General features: G+C 41.4%; 1 protein-coding gene across 1 annotated transcript in view; it reads right to left on the reverse strand.

Moving 5' to 3' along the window:
• Positions 1 to 1,186: 1,186 nt before the first annotated feature.
• Positions 1,187 to 22,220, reverse strand: part of FRMPD3 (FERM and PDZ domain containing 3) — a 73,194-nt gene continuing 52,160 nt past the window's right edge. Inside the window, exons 15-16 of the mRNA XM_072429954.1 lie at positions 12,263 to 13,117; positions 1,187 to 11,535 (exon numbers count right to left, since the gene is read on the reverse strand). Coding sequence (XP_072286055.1) covers positions 9,044 to 11,535; positions 12,263 to 13,117 — 3,347 coding nt within the window. The 3' untranslated portion in view covers positions 1,187 to 9,043. The remainder of the gene's footprint in view (positions 11,536 to 12,262; positions 13,118 to 22,220) is intronic.

The following is a 22,220-nucleotide window of genomic DNA, read 5'->3' on the forward strand; positions in this document are numbered from 1 at the left end:
GAGGAATTATTTTCGGTGAACTCTTCATATCTCTCTGGAATTTACAGCTAAATGGAAATTTTAATAGACATCCATGGTGAATTCTGGACAGCATAATCAGATTTACTAAAACCACACTGCTGTGCTGCTCAATATTCTTGCTGGAGAGGAAGATCTGCAATGCAAGGATCTCCCTGCTTCTCCTTCCACCATTCCTGCTGCTTCCGGATCATTAGCCTAACAACCAGTGGTGAACATGGCCAAAAGTGGGCCCCCATGCAGAACTGACTTGGGATTGCACTAGGGGCCCCTGTTGGCTGAGGAGGATCAGGAGCCTTGTGCAGTGACACATTTTGCACCTATCTACCGCTATGTCTGCCCCTGCTTCCTGCAACTCCGATATGAGGAACCCCCTGCTCCAGATGGCCACCTTCACAGACACATTAGACCTGGGCGATCCAGCAAGGCTGGAATAATTTTTTTGGTGTAGGATTGAAAACACTTGCTTACTAATAGCAAATGATTTTTAAGATATCCATTCCAGGTTTAATGGATCACCCAGGTCCACCTATAATAGAATATTCTCTCCAATCTTGGAAATGTTTATTAAATCTGGCCCAGTAGATCAATTTAAGGCAGCCTTTATGCAATATCAAGTCCTTTACCCTTTTCTACTCCTTTTAGGCACCACTTCCCCAGAACAGGTCCTCTTTAATTTGCTGGGTCAACCAATCAGGTTTCACATCTGTGCTAAAAGAAGTAGGAGTATCTGATTAAGAGGGCCTTTTTCCTTTATTCCTTCTATATTCAATGGGTAAACTTACTTGAACGATGACTAGAGATGGGCCAATATAGTTTAAGGGCCTTAAATGTACTTAGTAGACATAGGCACATGTATTGAGCTAACCCTACATACATAAAGTGTGTGAATGATTCTGTTCTGTCCTGATTTATTAAAGCTCTCCAAAACTGGAACAGATAGACTATTATCTGAGAACCTTGGTGATCCAGGAAACCTGGAATGGATTAGTTGGCAAAGGCTTTTAATCCTGGACCAGATCCATTTCAAGTTTGCTGGATGACCCAGGTTCTCCCGTGATAGTCTATCTTCCCCGGGTGTGCAGATCTTAAATACACCAGTAATGCATCCTATTATGTGTTTGTATAAGGAGGGACAAAGTGCCAAGTGGAAGGAGTACCCTATGGTTACCTCTAGATTAGTATTACCAATAGTATGTAGGGTAGGGGTCAGGATAGCTTAGGTGTCAGTTGTTTAGGTACACAACAGACGCTCTCCTATTGCATGCACTTTCCATGTTAGTTGTAGAATCAGCCAGAGACACAACAAGGAAAACTTACAGCACATTTAAGGAAGACACCAGACACACGGATGATACATAAAATACATACATTTTTTTTTAAGTCTTAGCCATGATATCCAGATTACAGGTACATCGGATAACAGACTGATACTTCTTTAATAACTGCTTTGGAAGGACAAGAAAAACAGTATATATGTAAGTGAAATATATATTTATGTATTGTCATTGTACATATACATTATAATACTTTATATATTTTATACATACAGTTTATACAAGAGTGGTTTACCCCATAAAAGTCTAGAGGTGGCAGGGCTGGATGAACCTGTACAGTGAATGTGATACACAAGGATGAATCCATTTGTATTTGCAATATTTTTTTTTGACCAATTTACACCAATGACATTTCTCTTTTTAATACATTCACCGATAGATTTTCAATTTCTACGTTTCACATTCTCATCAATGAAGATTTGTAATTAGCATTTTGTAATTAGTTCAGCAAGCGGTGAGGTTGCGGTGAAGTTACTGCTTCCTCCTGCCTGGGAACTGTGCCTAAGCCATGCAGCGCCTCCCTTGTGGCGGCAAATGAATGGGAGCGGCGTTGAGTGGTTGGAATGGCCAAGGTGCCAGGAACCACTTGGGGACTTCAGTTCTGAAATTAGTCCAGGTACTGCATGCAGAAAAGTCTGTAGCTTCTCCCTTTATATAGTAATATGTCACCATCAGAAGATCATGGTAACTTTTCCACTGGATACAAATTAACAAAAGCAGATATATTTATCTGAACAGAAATTATTGCTTTTAAAGTAGACATGCCCCCCATAACATTATTTTATAACCTGTAGAGGTGTTGGACCCTGACAACGCTGCTTGTTCTGCATTAAAATTACTGCAGAGTTGTCACCCATTGGACAGGGACTAAAATAAATTTAGGTTTACATAGGTTAGCAGCAAATAAAAGTATAACTTTAGCTAAGACTTTAGGATCAGTTGCAGAAATAAGTTTGTATTGTTTTGGAAAAAAAGGTTTAACTTTGAATAGCTATGGTAAGCACCCCCAGCCGTGTTACATGGTATAGCCCCCTGTAATCAGCATGTTGGTAGGCGAATGCAGAGCTAAATATAAATAAATATATTTGGAAAAATAAGGAGTTCGTATATTGAATAATATTTTTACTGGAATTAACTGCTACAGTTACCAGAGTATTTACAGTGCAATGGGCATTTAAAGCATAATAGGACAAAAAAACTCTAATAAATTGCAGTTTAGAAGCCCTTACCTAAGTTCTATCTATAGATACAGAGAAAGCTATGGTCACATGTAAGCTATAATTCACATTTTGCTCAGGCTGAACTGAGCATGGAGTAGATCCAAAGAAAGGAAAATTATGCTACTGGGGAGGGTTAGGTGCAAGTGAATGTTGCTTTGCTCTGCATAGGAGGTTCACTTTAAAATCCATGGTTTGCTCTATTGTTGAACTAGGAGAGCTGCATGGAGGTTAAGTGGCCTTGCATTCTTGGGTTTAAATCACTTCCAAGACAATGTCTGCATGGAGGTTGTAAAGTCACCCCAAGGCTGCATGAGTTTCCATTGGGTTCTTAAGTCTCTTCCAGCAACCCAAAACATTTTGGTACATTTGCTTCCATCCAAAATTGCCTTGAGCTAGTTTAGTATTAGGGACCAATGGAAATGGTTCTATGCACACTTCCATTTCCAACATATAGAAATGCAAAATAAGATTTCATTATCAGTATGTTACATTGTTTCGTAATATTATATGTTCTTTTCTACAGGGATATGAAACAATGATAGCAAAAATCCTTTCAGATATGCCCCCTTCCTTAACTACCTGCGTCCTCTCGAAAGTACGGAGACAATTCAAAGGCTTGAATGGCCAATCAACTGGTCGGAACTCCATCACATGGGGGGCTCTGATGTTATCTACTTGTCTAAGCTCCAACAGAGTTTGGCCAGACGGTTAAAGGAACCATGGCAGCCTACGTGCTGTGATTTGGCTTTCATTGGGAATGCTTCCTATATAGACAACACAACCAAGAATTAGATATCAGGAAGCAAAAGAAGACATGGCAGAGGAAGTATGGCTTGCAGGTGTTTGGGGTGATGGGGTGTAGTCTTATTAACATATGAATTTTTACCATCACTGATGAATAACTTGCCAGCTTATTCCAGAAGAGGCAACAAGGCTAAAACAAGGATAATGCTGATCAGTGAGTTTCTGTCATGCACCAAAGAAAAAAGAAATGGGGATGAAGATAGGGTGAGCGTTGTGCAGGAACTGGAGATCGGCTTTAATTGCCCTTTTATTGGCTCCTCAGTGCTTTCTCCATCATATATTCTCAACAATGAAGGTTCACCTTCACCCTTTTCCAGCAACACACTGTTAGGTTGCAATATGTTTTTTTTTTAAAAATCTACCCAACCTGAATCTCCTCCAAGATTGTTCTATACCATAAGCAAGCAGTTACAGTGTTTATGGAACACTTAGCCCATTGGCCTTACATCTTTGTGCAGCACAGGGAGGACCAGGCTTTGCCCAGAAAGAAGAGAGCCAGAGTAATGAAATAACACATTTATTCCACATATCCCCCCCGAGACTGATGCACTTGGTACAGCGTAGTTGCAGATTTCTAGACCGTTCAAATTAATGTCCTTTGGTTTGGCTGCAAACCAGCTCTCAGTAGCATCTTGGACGTCAGAAATGTCTTCAAAACGTTGCCCCTTCAGGTGTTTCTTCAAATTTGGGAACAGATAATAGTCCGAAGAGAACAGGTCAGGTGAGTAGGGGGGATGGTGGACCAATTGGAAACCCAGGGTGTTCAATTTGGCAGCCACAACGTTGGACGTGTGCGCAGGTGCATGGTCCTGCAAAAAAAGCATCCTTTTGGTCAACTTTCCACGGAGTTTTGTCTTAATTGCCTTCTTCAGCTGGTCCAGGAGGTTAGCATAATACTGTCCGGTGATACTGGAGCCCTGAGGTAGGTAGTCCACCAACAGAATACCGCCTTTGTCCCAGAAAACGGACGCCATTACTTTTTTGGCTGATTTTTGGATTCGGAACTTCTTCGGCCCGCTGTGGCGTCATTCCTTTGACTGTTCCTTGGTTTCAGGATCATAGATGTGGAGCCAGGTTTCATCCTCAGTCACTAACCTAGCCAAAAACTCCTGTGAATCTTCAAAATGGGCCAAAATGGCTTTGGATGCTTCAACTCATTCCTTCTTCTGATCACTGTTCAAACATTTCGGCACCCACTTCCCTGAAAGCTTGCCATGTCTAGGATAGTGGTGATAACAAACCCAACACGCTCCGTGAGATGTCAAGTATCTAGGCTATCTTTATTGCGGATAGTCGCCGGTCCTCAATAATCAGCTCATGGACATCGCAGGTTGCCGGGTCAGTTGAGGTTGGGGGGCGCGCACTGCGGGGCTCATCTATAACGGTGAAATGCCCAGTCTTGAAACGAGATATCCAGGTTCTGACAGTGCTGTAGGAAGGACACTTCTCCCCCAGTGTTTGTGACATCTCAGTGTGAATGTCCTTTGCTGACTTTCCCTGGAGAAACAAAAACTTCATGACGGCCCGTAACTCCAACAACGTGAAACTTGCTTGTGTCCCTGCCAACACAGCTTCTCACTAAAAGAAAAACAGAATCACAAAGACCTGATATTTGCACAGTTACATACTAAGATATTAGGCTGTCATATCCCCCACACTCATTTTTCTATTTCATCTGGAAAGGGGCAAAGCCAGGAACTTCTCAGCACCCCCTGGCCCTTTCTTGCAGTTGCCTTTATGGCACTTGGCCATTGATATTTCAGTGTTAGACGTGCAGCTGGTGCTGGTAAATTTCCCACTACCAGTGGCTTTAATAGCCATCCTGAACATGGAGCAGGTAGCTGCATAACCAAGTATAACCAGTCATTGACCACTGGCCTGTATTGTCTTCATCATCAAAAATCTCCACTGAGGGCCACCAGGCCAACATATCTTTTTAATACTGGCAGATGTTCCACAGCAAATGCACTACCAACACCTACCAACCTATAGAACCTGGGAATACTGTGTCCTACATGACTGCAAGGTATCATACAAAGACCACCAGTAGCTCAAATCGTTGGCATTTTGGATCGTTCTGTATGTAACCATGTTAAGATGACGTAGGGGTCAGAGGAAGAAACCACAGCACACGGTGGAGGACACATTCACAAAGAGTCTAAAGAAGGCTACAGAGCTGGGGTGGTGGAAAGGTAGGAGATAGGGGCCATCGCTTCTACAGCAGTGCATGTTCTTTGGCTATTTTCATAGACTTTAGGGTGAAGGCTTTAGAAAACGTTGGTTTAACAAGATCTGGCACTGAAAACACTCAACACTTAGTAGAATCCACATAAAAAAGAGACAAAAGCTCAACCATCAGCCAGCATAGGATGGTTTTGGATGGAGACACATTTTAAAGCACATGCAATTATTGTGAATACAATTTCGGAATTATTGCAAGTCAATACAGCTGGATCCAAAGCTCTTTCTACCCCACCACAATTTCCTTTCTCATAATAGTGGTTCAGATAGAAGAACACAAGATATAATGAATCTGACCCATACTGAGCCAGCACTTCATTTCTTCAATCAATATAATGTAATTTGTTGATGGAAAAGATATAGGCTGGGCTAAGCAGGAGGGGTGTTGGACCTCTGCAGACAAACCATGGCTTCCATACCTGGAGCAAGGATTCTTCTCTGCAGCTTGCTCATGAGCAGGTTTTTCTACTAATGGGGTGTCTGCTTTGCTTTCTATTGTAAGACTTTGCACACCTTTTTTTCAATGCACTCTTGCAATCTGCATCCTGTGCCGCAGTTTAAATTCACCTTTGTGTAAGTGAACAGATGTAGATGCGCACTCATGTATGCCTGTGCAGTATAGCAAACCAATTCTAAACAAAACATTCATCACAGTGTACATAGCATACCACAAAACACGTGGTATGGTCCATACAAAAAAAGAAGCCAAATATTTATTAGAACATATAAATAAAATATCACTAGGAAACTAGGCACTTTTTACATTTTACATTTCAAAGTCATCTCTATGTAGCAAATTACATAACTCATTATTTTGTTTTGCAGATGTTAATCATCTACTATCAGATATAAGGTCAAGACTGTATGATAGGACCGGAATATTTAATTTATATAATAATGCCAACAAATCTGCATTATTTATGTATATGGTAGAAGTCAGCAGACCCAAGTGGACTTCAGTAATGTTGAAAAGATTTCAATATTCATCCAAGTATCATAGTTATAAATACTGGGGGCACTCATATGCCGTGACTCATATGCCTGGACGAAGTATATGTAGTTACCCATGTGGCTATAAATGTCGGGGTATGTTGCTAACACTCAATTGAACAGAAATCCTTTATCAAGGGTGTCATATTCAATTTATCTTCAATACATTTTTCCATATAATATACTTTTAAAAGCAGTGCAAGTGCCAAAAGACAGCGAGTACCTACTTATTGGGAGTGACAACAAAGCCCATCTACTACACTGAAATTTCGACCAGTGTTGTCAGAATGCCTATCCCCCCTCAATGCACTAATTCTTTCTTTATCCCTCTCCATAGGCATGCATCCATTTCCTTAACAATGAATCAATATTGCTGCCTTGATTCCCATAATGTGTGTACAAAAAGTTCTTGGGGTGTTCCTTTTTCAATTAGAACTGACCTTCTAGAATTTGTCCCTGCACACATTTTACAAGCCTACTGGTGATTATGTCAATGGGAACCAAAAAAAAAAGTTTTAATTCTACAGAAACAAAGAACATAGGGAAAAAATTGGGATGTGGTCTAGAGGAGAAATGGGTGGTTTGAGGGTCACTTTCAGCAGGATCTTTGCCCCTTGCCAAGCACTTGGTCACATACACAGCATTTTGGTTCTTAAAGCACCAATGTTTGCACATTTATAGTACCAGTACATTTAAAGCACCAGTACAGCTCACTGCAACACCCCCATTTAAGCTCTTTGGGGCTACAACTAGAGGATGCATCTTGCCAAAGACATCAGTTCCCTGGCATAAGGAAACAGTAGACACACCACAACCTCATGGCCAATGTTAACTCAAATCCTAAGGCTAATGACTTGAATATGAAGCCACTTGGATGAGCAGTAAAACGTCTTCAACCTTATAGTTGACGTCCAGTTGAAAATGACTACTACAAGCCATACCATGACCAGAAGAAATTAGAACCTTCAAGTCTGTAAAATCCACCTAGGTTGTCTTGGCATTGTCTACCAAGCGTTGATAGACTGAACACCATAGAAAACCATTCAAAGTATCATACTGTGCCAGAAGATTTATTACCCTGATCTGGTCTAAACAATTTCTCAATTTTGAAATATCTTCAGCTTACTATACAAGAAGAATGTTATGGGTACAAAATTAATCCCATTGAAATGTACTCTGCACACCATTTATTATAAATAACAGTTTCTGGTAATAGGATATAATAAGATTTGCTAAGCTACAATTATATTGAATAAATACACAAGTAGTCTAATTTTGCCTTTCTCACAGATTCTTTGGTCTATGCAGACATCCAGTACTATATATAGAATGTTGTTCCAGCAATCACCTCCTCTTATTGTTTTTATGTTGTTGTAACATTGTTCCGGTTATATAAATCTATAGCTTTCTGAAGGTGAAAGGCAAGACTAAAGCATGTCACAGTGGGACTGGTAGCTATGTACAGAGGCAATTCATATTATTATTTCATCTTTACATGTGAAGGCATAGATGAGGAATATCCTAGAAACCTATTCACCAGAGGAACATAGTGAGTTAACAGTTTTGTTATGTTTTTTTATTATTTAATACACCATCTTGATCTTCTGCTCCTAAAACGTTTTATTTTTTTCTCATTCGCACATTAAGGCTGGCAGGCTAATATTAAGAGAGATATGGGAATAATAACTTCCCCAACAAAATCGACTTTTAACAAATTTAAAGTGTCTTGGCAAAATGAAACTAATAAAGAAAAAAACATATTTAGTACATTTGGCCAATACGATGCACATTTTCTGTGATATATCCCTTGAAAACTGCTGCAAGTACAGAAAAATAGCTTTTGATTTTGCCCATTGAGCTCCATTCATTGGTAACAAGCTGACAACATTTGCCAAGCAATGTTGCCAACCATGCCTGCTTTTTTCCCTGATCTACAAAACACCCTCTGTTTGGGGAGACGTAGGTGTTCTGTAGTTCGTCACAAGAGAATTGCAGAGGTTTGATAACTCTGCTAAGGTTTACATGGTAATATAAGCACCATGTTGTCAACTAAAGTTCCACTTTTAAAATTTGGTCCTTATTGCAGAAAGAAAAAGGCAATGTCCCATCTGCAATAAGTATTTCTACCTGCTTATTCGCCGTCCATCTGCAAAAATTTGCTAACTTGCAGGGGTTACATCATAACTGCCAGGACAATCATAATGCAGAAGAGTTCAAAGGAGAGGATGGCGGTGCCCGTGACTGAAATGGTAACGTGAATATTCCCAGGGTTTACTTCCGCTTTAAATATGAGCTCACTGAAGTTTTGTGCCAGGTCATCACGTATGTTTTTGCACTTCCAGCACTTTTAAGGTAATAAAATATACTACAGTTATATACTGAATATGTTTTTTTTTTATTTTGCCTAGAAACAAACTTCAATCGTACTTTCACTCACTGTTTGCTCATGAAAGATTTAATCGAACGAGAAAAAGTACTAACCGCTGTGGCTACAGTGGCAGACTGCTTGGCTAACTGTCCCACCACGGTATTGCATTGCCCAACAGTCCGAGTACTAGATTCTTCTGCTGCTCGAAGTAAGAAAGTATAATTTCTCACCACTTCTTCCACTTTTGCCAAGAGCTCTTGACGTTGGCTTTCAGAACGGATCAAAAACACCAGTTTTACAAAGGTCTCGATCAGACTGCAGAGGACCTGAAAGCTGCAAGTCACCGCTGATAACATATGCTCTGGATTTTTATCCACTCCAGCCATTCTTCTACAGGATGCACGGAACTCCTTAAATCGCATGGTCAACTCTTGTTTGCGTTGGCTGAGATGTGTTGAGTCTAGCTTGGGCTCACCAGCCTCAGTGCTGACCACACATTGACGCAACACGGTAAGAAGTTCACTGGTATCACGTTGAACAGACACAAAACCATCAGGAAGGGAATATGAATGTCCACGCAGAGCATTCACCTTGGCCAAGCTGCCCTCAAATGTAGCCGTGCGAAGATCAATCTCTTGCGTCTGATTATCTTCATGAGTGCTGCACACACTGGCATCCAGAACTTGAAGAGTCTGGCTTAACAGTGGGGTGGTCTCTGAATTTAAATTGATTCCTGGAAGAATCTGCATGGGAATGGAGTATGATAATTCATCCCTGTCACTGCTTTCATCAGCCGATGAGCACCGTCGACAGTTAAAGCAGTGGCGGATGGAGCAACATTTATCTCCCGGAATTACATTTTCTTCTGCAGGCAATTTTGATTGGACTGAAAATACTTCTTCCTCTACTGGTAGGGAAACTAATGTTTTTCGCTCTTCTTTGTTCCCCACCATTTCTGGTGTTTTGCTTTTTAACACTTGAGGTTCAAACTCTTTCTTTTGTGGTTTAGGAGGAGGTGGGTTGCTTGGCGCTTCTTTTTTCTTAACTTCGCTGGTGCTTTGCTTTTGTGGTAGATTTGTGGAATGAGCAGCGCTTTCCACACGCGTTGCACCGGCCGTAAGACATGAAGTCACCTTTTCGGATCCCCTTGATTCTAAACTAGAGGAGCGTACGAGTCGAACCCCTGGGTGACCTGTGTCCCGTACCCTTGGCCTGTTTCTTGGTTCAGTCTCTAAAGTACTGTTCGGTGGGACATGGATACCTCTTGTTATACGTTTACAATCACAGCTGCGTCTTTGTTCACGAGACATACCCGGCACTTTTTGAAGAGGGCTGCTACGCACCTGACATGAGCAAGGTCTAGGCACCAGAGGATAAAGGATTTCTTGACGTGGCCCACCTATTTTGCCCTGTGGCCTAAGCAGTTCTTCAAGGAACTCCATCTCGTACTGCTTAACTTTGCGCAGCTGTGCTTGTCTTTCATCGGTTTCACGTCTCATTCTCGTGGGAAACGTGGCAGAGAATAACTTCCTTAACTTTAAAGGTCCTCGGGCCCGAGGTTTAGCACATTCATCCATCTCATCTGGAGCAGGCACTTTTTCAGAAATTGTTGAGGCAACTGCTTTATCCATTTCAGATTTGACCTTTACTTTTGCATTGTCTGTAGTCAACAAGAAGAGGTTTGGAACTGATGGAATATGTTCTCTTTTTTCATCTTTACCAACATCTTCCTGCTTTCTTTTGCTGACATTTTTTGAAGCTACCTCGTTGACATGGGGTTTAGCTATTTGTTTTTTATCTGGTTTCTTGTGGCCTAAGTGTTTTTCTTCAAAGCTTATGGCCGAGCAAGCTTTAGCATGAAGTCTCTCATCATCTGTTGGGGACAAATTAAGAACTTCCTGATTTCCATTGCTAGATACATCCAAGTTGACCGGAGAAGGTTCTCCTTGTGAAACTCGGCACCCACATGGGCTATCAAGGGATTTTTTTTCTTTCTCAATATCCCTATCATTCAGTATAGCTGATGAAGTACTCGGGGCAATTGGACTTGTTGATAAGAAGCCTTTCTCCGAGGAGTCTTCTGCTGAAGTTGCAGTGTTTGGACTCCTAATTAAGAGATTCTGGGAAACCTTTATTGGCTCTAGGGGAATGGTAGATCTTATGTCTTCTTTAGATTTTGCAGGAGATGTTAGTACGGATACGCTATTATTTAAATTAAATTTTGGACTTGATGTAATACCCACAGACTCGTGTTCTAGGCTGCTCCCTGTCAAACGTTGTTGCAACAGGGCAGGTTTTAATAAAGGGCTAGAATCTTTGCTCAATGGATAGGGAGAAGCAAGGACAGCCTGAGCAGCACAGGTCTGTATTCTAAATGGAAGATCCTTTCGTGAAATAAGACTTTCCTTGTTGAGGTGGTGGGCCAGGAAGTAGGCGGTATTGTGATGTTGCTTTAGGGCAGTAACCATTTCTGATACATCCGTTAGCTCTGAAGAGTTAGTTTCATGACCAGAATCCAAAGATGATTCTGGAGTGATGGCAGCAAGGACAAAGAGGCCTGCAAAATAGTAAGAATTTTATCAACTTATGGCAAGATTAGCACAATATTTAAAGTACATGTATCTACAAATTGGTAAAGCAGTTTGCAAATTCTTTATTGCTATATTTAGCAGCACTGACCCCAATATCAACTTTCTAAGAAACAAAACGTCCATGCCCTCTCTGTCCTTTCTAAGTGACTGGTCACCAACCGGCAGCCATTCTCAACCAGGGTTCTGTGGAAACCTTAGGTTCCTTCGGATGTTGCCAGGAGTTCCTTGAACTGTGACTAGCTGACTTTCCATAAGATGGCACCTGCAGGGCACCAACACCACTTGGCAGAGCCAATTGCATGAAACCAAGGACCATTTAGTGTGTAAGGGTGGCATTCTGACCACTAATGTATGGGAGACATGCTTTTGACTGGCAACCAATGTAAAATTGCATTTTTCCAATTAACTGATTACGTCAGGGGTTCTCTAACACCCAAACCATTATTTTTAAATGGTAGAGAAAGACTACTGTGTAGGTTTCAGTGCTAATATATTACTGGAAGTACATCAGCGCAACGGAGGAAAAGCCTACTCCTGTGACACCGTCCATAGGAATGACTTGGGATGCCATTCATTATGACTCGCATGTTGCCAAAAAACCCAACAAATCAGAATACAAGGACATTATCTATCAAATATTGTAACTGTATCAAAAACTGGGCCTTGGATATACCTAAATGCATTTCAATGTACCTGCTGTGGACTGAGGTGCAGCGCTGGTATAATCCTCAGAAGCAGCAAGAGCCTCCAGAGCTTGGAGCGTGGAAACCAGTGCATCATCCAGCTCCCTTGCATGATCTCGGACTGTCCTTGTTTGGACATTGTCAATTAATGTGACTGGTAACTCTTCATAGCCAAATACGGGGTTTACTCTTGTTTTTTTCTGTTCTCTGCCCTTTTGAATGATTCGCTTTGGGTCCTCCTCATCTGAACTGTTGTCTCCAAATCCTGGTGGTGGTGGTGCAGCAGAAGGAAAAAAGGTTGCAGTCTCACCTACATCCCGATCAACTGGCAAGATCTCTCCTTTACATCTACTTTCTTCTTGTTCTTTAGCTTTCTTGTTTTCTGGAGGTGGCAGAGATATGAGGTCTACTGAATTGTCTCTACAGGTGGATGACCCACATGAATTCATACACTTCACATCCATCCCACCTCCCCCAGATCGATGCTTCAGTTTGGCTTTACAGGAATCACAGTAGAATTGGGTACTCTCCACTTTCACCTGGCTGTCCAAAGTGAAGGAACGGGACCTGCAGACTTCGGGCGGATCCGGAGCCCCCTCCGATCCAGGTTGGGGGGAAGACCCCTTGGGTGTGGGATCAGATTTTGTTCTTGGTCTGGCCTCATCTGCAACAACATTCTGGTTGACATCTCTCCCCTTCTTGTCCCGTAGATGGAGGTAGCACAGACTGATAGACTCCGGGTTCTCTGGTGGAGTGTGGGGTTCGGCAATGGAACCCTTTTCGGTGAAGTCTGCAGATATGTTGGAGGAGGTTGGTGCCTTAACAGAAGCTGGCATGCGTGACACTGGGGGCAGACTGATGTGATCTACAAGGAACAAATAGATTTATGAAATCATTGCCACTTTTAGTAATTTTAGTAATTTAGCAAGTTTTAGTAAACAACATGGAATTAAATCAGAATATGTCAAAACATTTTTATAACAAAAAATCCTATAATAGTTGGGTCCCAGCAAAGACAGAATAGGGTAAAAATAGTTAAGATTCAATTATGCCCTTTCCATGGGTTTAATTTACTGGTGAGGATTTCTAACTGAGACATGGAATAAACTGTAGATTCCTCAGGATATAATTTGCCTAGATGCAACATGATGCAACATGACCAACATATTTAATTGTACTTTTACAGAGTCCATATTCTTATGTCCCTACCATAATCATAATCTGGTGTCTCTAATATTATATAAGACCATATCTTTGGGTCAACTCCTTACATACCCGAATATAACCCATAAAAAAGAATCTTGGTTTATACTTGGATGACACTTGGTGGTGTGTCTTAGGACTACATGGTTTGACAGATCAGAGATGTCAAAGACAATTTGTAATGCTTCACATGAGGACACAGCACCATCTACTGTTGGCCAACAATAATGCATGAAAGATCATTTAAGAACAGATGACCAATCATAACCAACTCAAAATACTTTAATCTGTAAAAACAAAAAGGGAGGTAGATAAAAAGCCAGATAAACTGACCCCATGTTATTGTAATTTTGCTTTTTGAAATGTTTTAAACATAACACACAGGAATATCCACAGACAGAGAGGTCCACAGGAACAGCACAAGGGAATGGGCTGGAAACAACAGACTGGGCAACAAGGAGTTAACACAGGAGCTGGACAGAGGAAACACTGAATTAAGCAGCAGGTGTACAGGAAATGCTCAGCAGAGATGGGAGGCTCGGCACTAATGGAGTCACGTTGCACGAACACTAAGTGCTGTGACTGAGCTAGCTAAGTAGCCAGAGATGATTAGAGGCTATTTCCTGATTGACCGGCGGGTTGGGTGAAACTGATAAAACTTGGAATAGCAGGTGCAACCAGAGTCAGAACTGCCGGCATGTACAGGAAAAAGGAGCCTGCACTATGGTGAGGAAGAGGTAAGTGTGACACTCCATAGAGAGTGTCCTAGCCAAGATTTAGTCATACCACCCTAGGTGTTGAGTTGTAGCTCTACACATGCTTTTAGCTCCCAAAAATTATAGGAAAAAAAAGACAACATCATCTTTTGACCTTTAGCTACTTCTTGAAATTCTAAAAAACTTTACGAATCAGCTTGGCACCCCCAAAAGATACTAAAACTGTTTTTCGTTTTGTTGGAGTCGGAAGTGATTTTACCAATCTAATTGGCATCTCGATATCCTCTGCACCAGTATCTTGCTCAAATTCAGTACTTACAGCTGCATACTCAACGTCAGATGGATTGTGTGTTGCCTTCTTGATACCGATTTATGTTATTTTTAACTGCTGGTTGTCACAATTGTAATTCCAATCCTACAGTACTTACAAAATGATTTTTTTTCTCTAGTTACAAAATGTAGCTTTATAAGCCGTATTTTGTCCACTTTGTCAGGCGTTATTGATTTATGCTGTGATTGCCCGGAGGAGATGCTGCCAATGTGATGTATCTTCTCTTCCTGCAGATTCTGTTTACTTTATAATGAGACAGCCATATGTCTGTTTGCTTCACACTTTCCATTTGAGTAAGTGTCATTGTTACAAGTAAATGGCATTGTCCTTTTTAATTATTCCTGATATGATTGCCAATGTCTGGCTAACGTCCGATGCACCGCGTACATTACTGCTCCAAAAATGTCTATACAAATATCACATCTGTATGTAGCACTGCTCTTTAATGAATTTCTAATTTGTTCCTGCTTATATAAACATTAGGAAGAAATAAAAGACACAAACAAAGGCAGCTTTGTATTTATTAAAAGAAGTACTTGAATTTAACCAACAGCGTCTTACAGTGCACAGACTGTACAGCAAAGCTCAGAGATTGGGAGGGAGAAAGTGCAAAAAGCTATTCACTTTTGCTACAGTGCAAATGATAGAAGAAGAGGGCAGGGTGACAAGAGGGGCTTATTTGTTTTCTGCTTCTCCATTTACTGTCTAGTCACAGGGTAGGGGTGGAGAAGAGACCTGCATATAAAAGGAACACAAAGATAAGATCCACCCCAGCAAAACACGGCTGTATTGTAGGACTTGGAAGGAAAGATTTACAAATCCTTTTTGTAGATGTATTTAGCTGTTTCAGCCTTATTCAATGGTGGGAACATGTGCTGTGGTGGTGTTGCAACACTTTCAGACTTATGGTCTGCCACATTGACAGATAAAGACAGGTCATAGGAGTTCTGGTAAAGGAAAAGGCTGCTTAACTAACATGCAAATATACAACAACCCCTTCATTATCAATTGTGTCACATCCATAGTTAAATAGGTAAGGACAGTAACAGTGCAGGAGGAGGTTTAGAATAGCACGCTTGTTAAATAATTTATTTCTAATCAGTTAAAAGAAGAATATAACAAATAATAAATTCATAATGAATATTTAGTAACATTAGTCCTTTGTCAATAAAAGTCCATACACGAATAATGGAGTATTGAGTCCTGTGAGTTGCAATTACAAGGTCTGATGCGTTTCGCAGATTTTCTGCTTCTTCAAGGGAGCAGTTCTGCTCAACAGGTCTCATAAATTACAGCAGGCTTGGTGCTTTAATGGTGTAGGACCAAGCTATATTAGGACTGACTTCCAAGCAGCTCAATGGTAGAGTATATGCCATCTATTCTGTGGCTGTTCATTTAGAAGGACCATGAATTCAGGGTGGAATTATTTTTTCAGGTCAAATTCCCGAAGTGTCAAAAAGTTGCAGGTAGTACAATAAATGAGTGGCAGCTCATGAGTGCAATTCCCTGACACTTCAGGAATGTGATCCCAAAAAAGAATCCCACCCTGAATTAACAGTCCTTCTACATGAACAACACGCGCCACTCTAAACCGCTCTTTTTTTCTTTCCTCCTCTCCTCCTGATACTGTTTAAATTAGTTACAAAGAAGTGATGAGAGGGAATGGTGGTAAGGTTACAGTTTTGGTTTACCACCATGTAGCAGGAAAATGTTAAGTGGGGAGGCAACAAGTCCAGGGGTTTTTCTGTGAGGGTAGGTAGGGTTCTAAGGATTGGTGACACCTGCAGTTGCTCTTGGCGTATCATGCTGGTTTTGTTGTAATATTTAGATAGAGAAGGATAAGGAAAACAGAATATACTTTTGAGGTAAGTTCTCTCCTTTAAGACGTGGTAAATGCTAGGACAAGAAGGTCATTCAACAACTTTCTGCTTCCAATTGGTCTGGGTATGTTGGGGGTTCCAGAGGATTAAGGGAACCTTTCCCGACTGAGCAGGGACATCTAGGACCACTCGAGTCAAATATGGAGGAGACTGATCTTTAGAGTGCTGCCAGGGAAGCGATTGGATCCCAATGGAAGAACAACAAAATGACATTCAAATATAATAATTTTTATACAGCCTGGCTTTATTTAACAATATAAAATGAAACAATTTGGCTTACAATACTACAGATTTCGATTTATACAAACAGAAGACAGTATATTTCTTTTTCATGTTTTGCTGCCTTTGTAGATACTGTGGCGGCCATTTGTATTTCAGACAGATGCGTGTATCCCCCTTGCAAAACAGCTGCAGAAAGTAGGCCAGTTACAACCGTGGTCTTCAAACCTTGGCCCATGGGGTGGTTACGTCTTCTTGATTGCCATATACTGACGCTTGCAGTGCACACTGGAGGGAGTCGCTATGCAGAGTGGCAGCAGGAATTTGGCAGTGGAATGGACAATGTCTCATCATCTGGTTAACTTTCATAGGCTTACATACAGCAAGTAAGTACTGAGGTTCCCCAAGTTGTTTGGTGACTGTAAACTGTAAAACTGTAGGAAATTTAGGAAGGGGGAATCAAGGTGTGGCTGAACTGCTGAGAAACTGCTGGAAAGGCAGCAAGGGAAACTGAGTTGCCACCCTTGGAGAGATGAAACCAGTAGGGGGTATGATGGTATGAGCCCTAAGGAAGGTCAAGGTGCAGAGTCTAGGCCAGTGGTCACCAACCTTTCGAGACCTCACGGACCACTAAATGCTCAGAATCCAGACTGCACATGAGCAGGGGAAGAAACTTTCCCCAGAGTGACGTCATGATGCCAGAACCGGCCCACTCTTTCATCGCCAGAGACACAACCGGCCCACCGCCCGAAGCTTTTTCTTGCCCATGGTCTGCGGCTCTGGCAGGTGTGCCCCCCCCCCCCAGCGGGGTCCATCTCCTGTCCCTACTGGGGGGAGCACCGACCAGAGCCACGGACCACCAAAATTTTTTTGCGGACCACCGGTTGGCGACTGCTGGTCTAGGTAACAGCCTGGTTTTCTCCAGAGCCTCTAGAGGTGAGAATGTTGCACTGCAGACTGTTGCCAGGTTAGAGTCCTTGGACACAGCAGGGTGTGCAGAATAATGCCTGGTACAGAGTCAGTGGGCAAAAGAATGGTCAAAGAGGGGCAGCAAACAAGAAAGGTAAGAAACAAAGCCAGGGGTCAAATAAAGAAATCCAGAAAATACACTCCGTGACACGGGGGTCACCAAAGACACAGGGGGAAAGAGGACGACACAGGAAACACTTGGGACACAGGAACAGCACAAGCAAACAGGCTGAGGAACAACAGACAGGACAACAAAAGGTTAGCACAGGAGCTGGACTGGGATACACTCAATTAACCAACAGGTGGAGGAAATGCTCAGTAGAGCTAGGGGGTTCATCAGTAATCAGAAGACACATTGTTCAAACGCTAAGTGCTGCGTCTAAGCCAGCTAAATAGCCAAGAGCTATTAAGGGGCTATCTCCTGATTTGATGATGGAAGAGCATTGTTGATTAAACTTAGAAGAGCAGGCGAGCCTGGGCTCAGAACTGCACGCATGCGCAGGAGGAAGGCGCCAGTGCTTTAGTGAGGAGGAGGTAAGTGTAACAGTCACTGATGAAACTGGTAAGTGGGGTGTGCTGATCTGCTAAAAGCTAAAAGATATATTTCTCCACAGTACCTGCAGCTAGAGAGGTCAGCGAGGATGTGTTTGATAGCTCAAAGAACTATGTGAGCAAATACTTGAATGGTCGTAGTTTAGTCACAGTTAAATAGAGAAGAATAGGGGGTTGCAAATAGATAGCTAAGACATAGGCGTCAAAATACATAACAGATAAGGATATTAATAAATTAGTAGTTAAGAAGAGAAATGGCAAAGACGGAGCGGATGGGATATTTACCTGCCTACCTGTCTTGCTTTCTGTTGACTCAAATCAGTAGTCTTGCCTACTTTTGTTGAACTTGCAACTCTCCATTGCAGCATTTTAGCACTGCACATGCAACAATGATATCCATTTCTTGGGAATGCCGCAAGATCTTTTCTGCTACAGTGAGACACCAGATGTGGAGTTTTACATTCCATGATGTCCTCCTAACAACAACACTGGTCTTTGGATCTGCAGTGTTGTACAAGACTCTAAGGGAGGTGTTCTGATTCACCATAGGGGTTCCCTTCCTATTGTGTGATACTTCCCTCCGCCTACTAGATTGTAAGCTTTTCGGGGCAGGTTCCTCTCCTCTTCCTGTGTCACTGTCTGTATCTGTCTGCCATTTGCAACCCTTATTTAATGTACAGCGCTGCGTAATATGTTGGCGCTATTTAGATCCTGTTTAACATTAATAATGATAAGAGGGGTTGAAGTCAAGGTAAGCATCCACACCTGCAGTTTCCTGAAATTCAAAATACAAATTTACAATAAATATGTCATTATTAGATATCGCATTTTATTTATTTGAGCCTTCTCAGAGCAAAGCGAAAAATATGGCTTCCGTGGGAAAAGAAATGTCATATTCTTGATGCGTTGGTCAAAGTCATCCACAACCAGGATTCTGAGAGCATCGGAGCTCTATGATTTATGGAAATGCTCTTTACAGTTGGATTGTTATCCCATAATACAGATACGATTTCAGAGAATTGGTTCTAGCAGTGAGTCATCCGTGTAAGCTAGAAAATCTAAATCTTGTCTTCCTGCAACTCTTGTGCACTGATGTGAAGAGAAATGATCAATGGTGAAGAAAGATTTTGATGATTACTGTAGAATATGTTTATGGTTTGGTCAGCTTATACCAATCACTTGATGTATTGGTTGAAGTTTTACACAGTCAGGATTCTGAAGACATAGAAGCTCTTTCTGCTATGAAAATGCTTATCCCAGTAGGATTGTTATCCAGCAATGCGGATATGAATTCAGTCAATGGTTTCTAGCATTCAGTCATCTAGAAAGTTGGTAAATCCAAGCCTTGGTTTCCTGTACCTCTTCTCTTATGTGCGGAGCAATGGCTGCATTTCCCAACCAAGGTTCCTCCAGAGGTTGCTGGGGGTTCCTTGAGCAATTTGTACCTCTCAGGTCAGTATAAGTGACCCGGATGATGTTTATAACTATCTGTAAGGGTGACATTATTCCCAATGGCCAGCAATGTAAGAGGAATTCTTCCCACTGACCACCACACTAATATACTAAGATCTGTGGATATAATATTTATGGAAGTGGTTCTGTGACCAAGGTTGAGAAACACTGCACGAACCTTGAGGTCTTGCTAGGATGTCTGTGGACTGGTCTTCATCTGTCCACAAAACATTCTTCCAGTATCCTTCAGTTTTTTCCACATGATATTTACCTAATTGTAGTCGATCAGCAATATTTTTGGATGAGAGCAGTGGCTTTCTTCTTGTTACCCTGCCATACACACCATTGCTGTTTACTGCTCTTCTGATGGTGGACTCATGAACATCAATTCATGAGTCAATTGGCCAATGTGAGACCGTCCTTGAGTTGCTTAGAAGATAATTTGGTTTCCTTTGTAACCCCCATTACATTTCTTGCTGCTAGAATTATGACTTTGAAGAAATCCATTCCAGGTTTGCTGGATCACCCAGAGTCACTGATGATAGTGTATCCTCTCCAGCCTTGGGGAGCTTTATTAAATCAGGGCCAATCTGTCTGACTGTTGATGTGAAAACAAATGTGAAAAGTGATGGATAACCTTGATGACTTTGACTTGTAGAATATGTTCATTGACTGTTCGGCCTATGCCAAATACCTGGATACCTACAAGTAAAAAATTGCCACCCGAGAGGCAATGCAATCACCATACTTTGAATAGCACGAACGTTCTCTGTAGGGAATTGCAGTTTTTCCACAATGTATTTGCATGTTCCTTGGCTTCCTTGTTGATGAAGCAGGCAATCGTTCTGATAATTTCACCATTACAAAATGTTGCCCTGACTCCTAAGACTCTTGACATCTCTGTAAAATATCATTATGTGTCTGTACTACAGCATCAAACCAACTGCAAAAGCCGAAGGTGATAACATCAGCAAATCTGCAAATCTTGCTGCTGAGTCATACAAAGAAATCTTCTAGAAGGGACAGAGAAAATAGCGGAATCGAAGTAGAGTGAAAGGAAGTCGACAGCCAAAAAAACGTAAATTTTGCAGGCAAGTTTAAAAAATGTCAGCGTACTCCTAAACTCCCCCCCCCCCTCACACACATATAATCCCCACATCAAAGCACAAGAACAAAAAATATAATATGTTGCAGCTTAGTATTCTTTTTCTTTTGATTCCATTGGTTTTCTTTTTTAGATAAATGTTTGCATATCTTAAATCCAGGTATCTTCCATGTAACCACATGGCAAGCCAGTTCTTCCTCCTTCTATAGTGCTGAACAGTCCCAAATGTTGGGAAGAATTACAATAATGCTGTGACTAATGGTGTAAGATTTCCAGGTATTGGACAAATAGTAATCAAAATATGTACTTTTGTAAATTACATTGCACACCTTTTCTTTATATGTTGCTGGACTTATAATAGTGCATTCCTTGTGTTTGTACAAAGGTTTAGCTTGTGGGTAGATATTGTGCATCCAAACAAGTTTTTCTGCCTCAATAATATTCGTAATTCCTTACGAATGGGTGCCATTTTTTTTTTGAAACTGTGAGCCCAAGCTGCATGAAGTCACTGATACTTTAAGTTCACAATAAACAATGGGGTCAACAAGGAAGTATAGAGGTGACCAGTGATGGTGGAGTAGGCAGAGGGCAGCGCTGAAGAATTGAGAGGCTATTTACTGTTTTTTTAAACATTTTAAAGCAGAACTGATCTAAAAGCAAAAAGACGTGTTCACCATTACCGGAGGTTTCTTGGATCGGGTCCCGCATTGTCCTGTAATCTGCCTTGGTCCATGGTGTCTGGGAGTTCCACCATCTTCTTTCTTCATCTTCCAACTTCTACCTATGTCACCCGATCTTGCACTGCGCAGGAGCGAGATCGGGTGATGTAGCCACTGTAAATGGGGAAAAAAAGTGTGCCAATCTCATTGTACATGCATGAGATCGACATTTTTTTCCCACTGAAAATGCTCCTTCTGCGCAAGCCTGATATTGGCCAAGCGCTGAAGGAGCAGCCAGAAGCCTCCTGGGATGTGCGACGTGTGTGTCCCAGGAGGCTCTGCGCTCCCATTCTGCCGTGGCAGTAAAGACAGGAGGGTTTAAATCCTGTCCACAAAAAAATATCATTTTTATTTTACATAAAGGGGTTTGTGTACCTTTTTATGTAAAGTAAACATTTTGGTGATAGGTCTTCTTTAGGAGCGCAGAGGGAAGGAGTAAAACCAAAAGCAGGCTTTATTAAAACATATTTTGCTAAATTGTAAATTGTATAAAAGCTGTATGGAATTTTAGAAGACAACAATGCCGCAATGTAATATTTTACAACACTTAAAACTCATAAAATGTTCAAAAAAGTCTTCTTTACATGGTCACAAAACAAAATCAGTTTGTTTGGGTGAATCACTAAGCAGGGGGGAGTTTTGGTTTGCCATTACACATCCCAGGTTCGAGTATATAAATTCACAACTTTTTCATACTTGAAATTATTTCCTAGGTGGAGTAAGTGTTTTGCTGTCCTCTGGACAAATTATGTCCATAGGGTTTTATATCTGGGATATGTTTATTTCCCTAGTGGTTGAACTTGATGGACTTATATCTATTTT

Source organism: Pyxicephalus adspersus, chromosome Z (assembly GCF_032062135.1).
Source record: "Pyxicephalus adspersus chromosome Z, UCB_Pads_2.0, whole genome shotgun sequence".
NCBI lineage: Eukaryota > Metazoa > Chordata > Amphibia > Anura > Pyxicephalidae > Pyxicephalus > Pyxicephalus adspersus.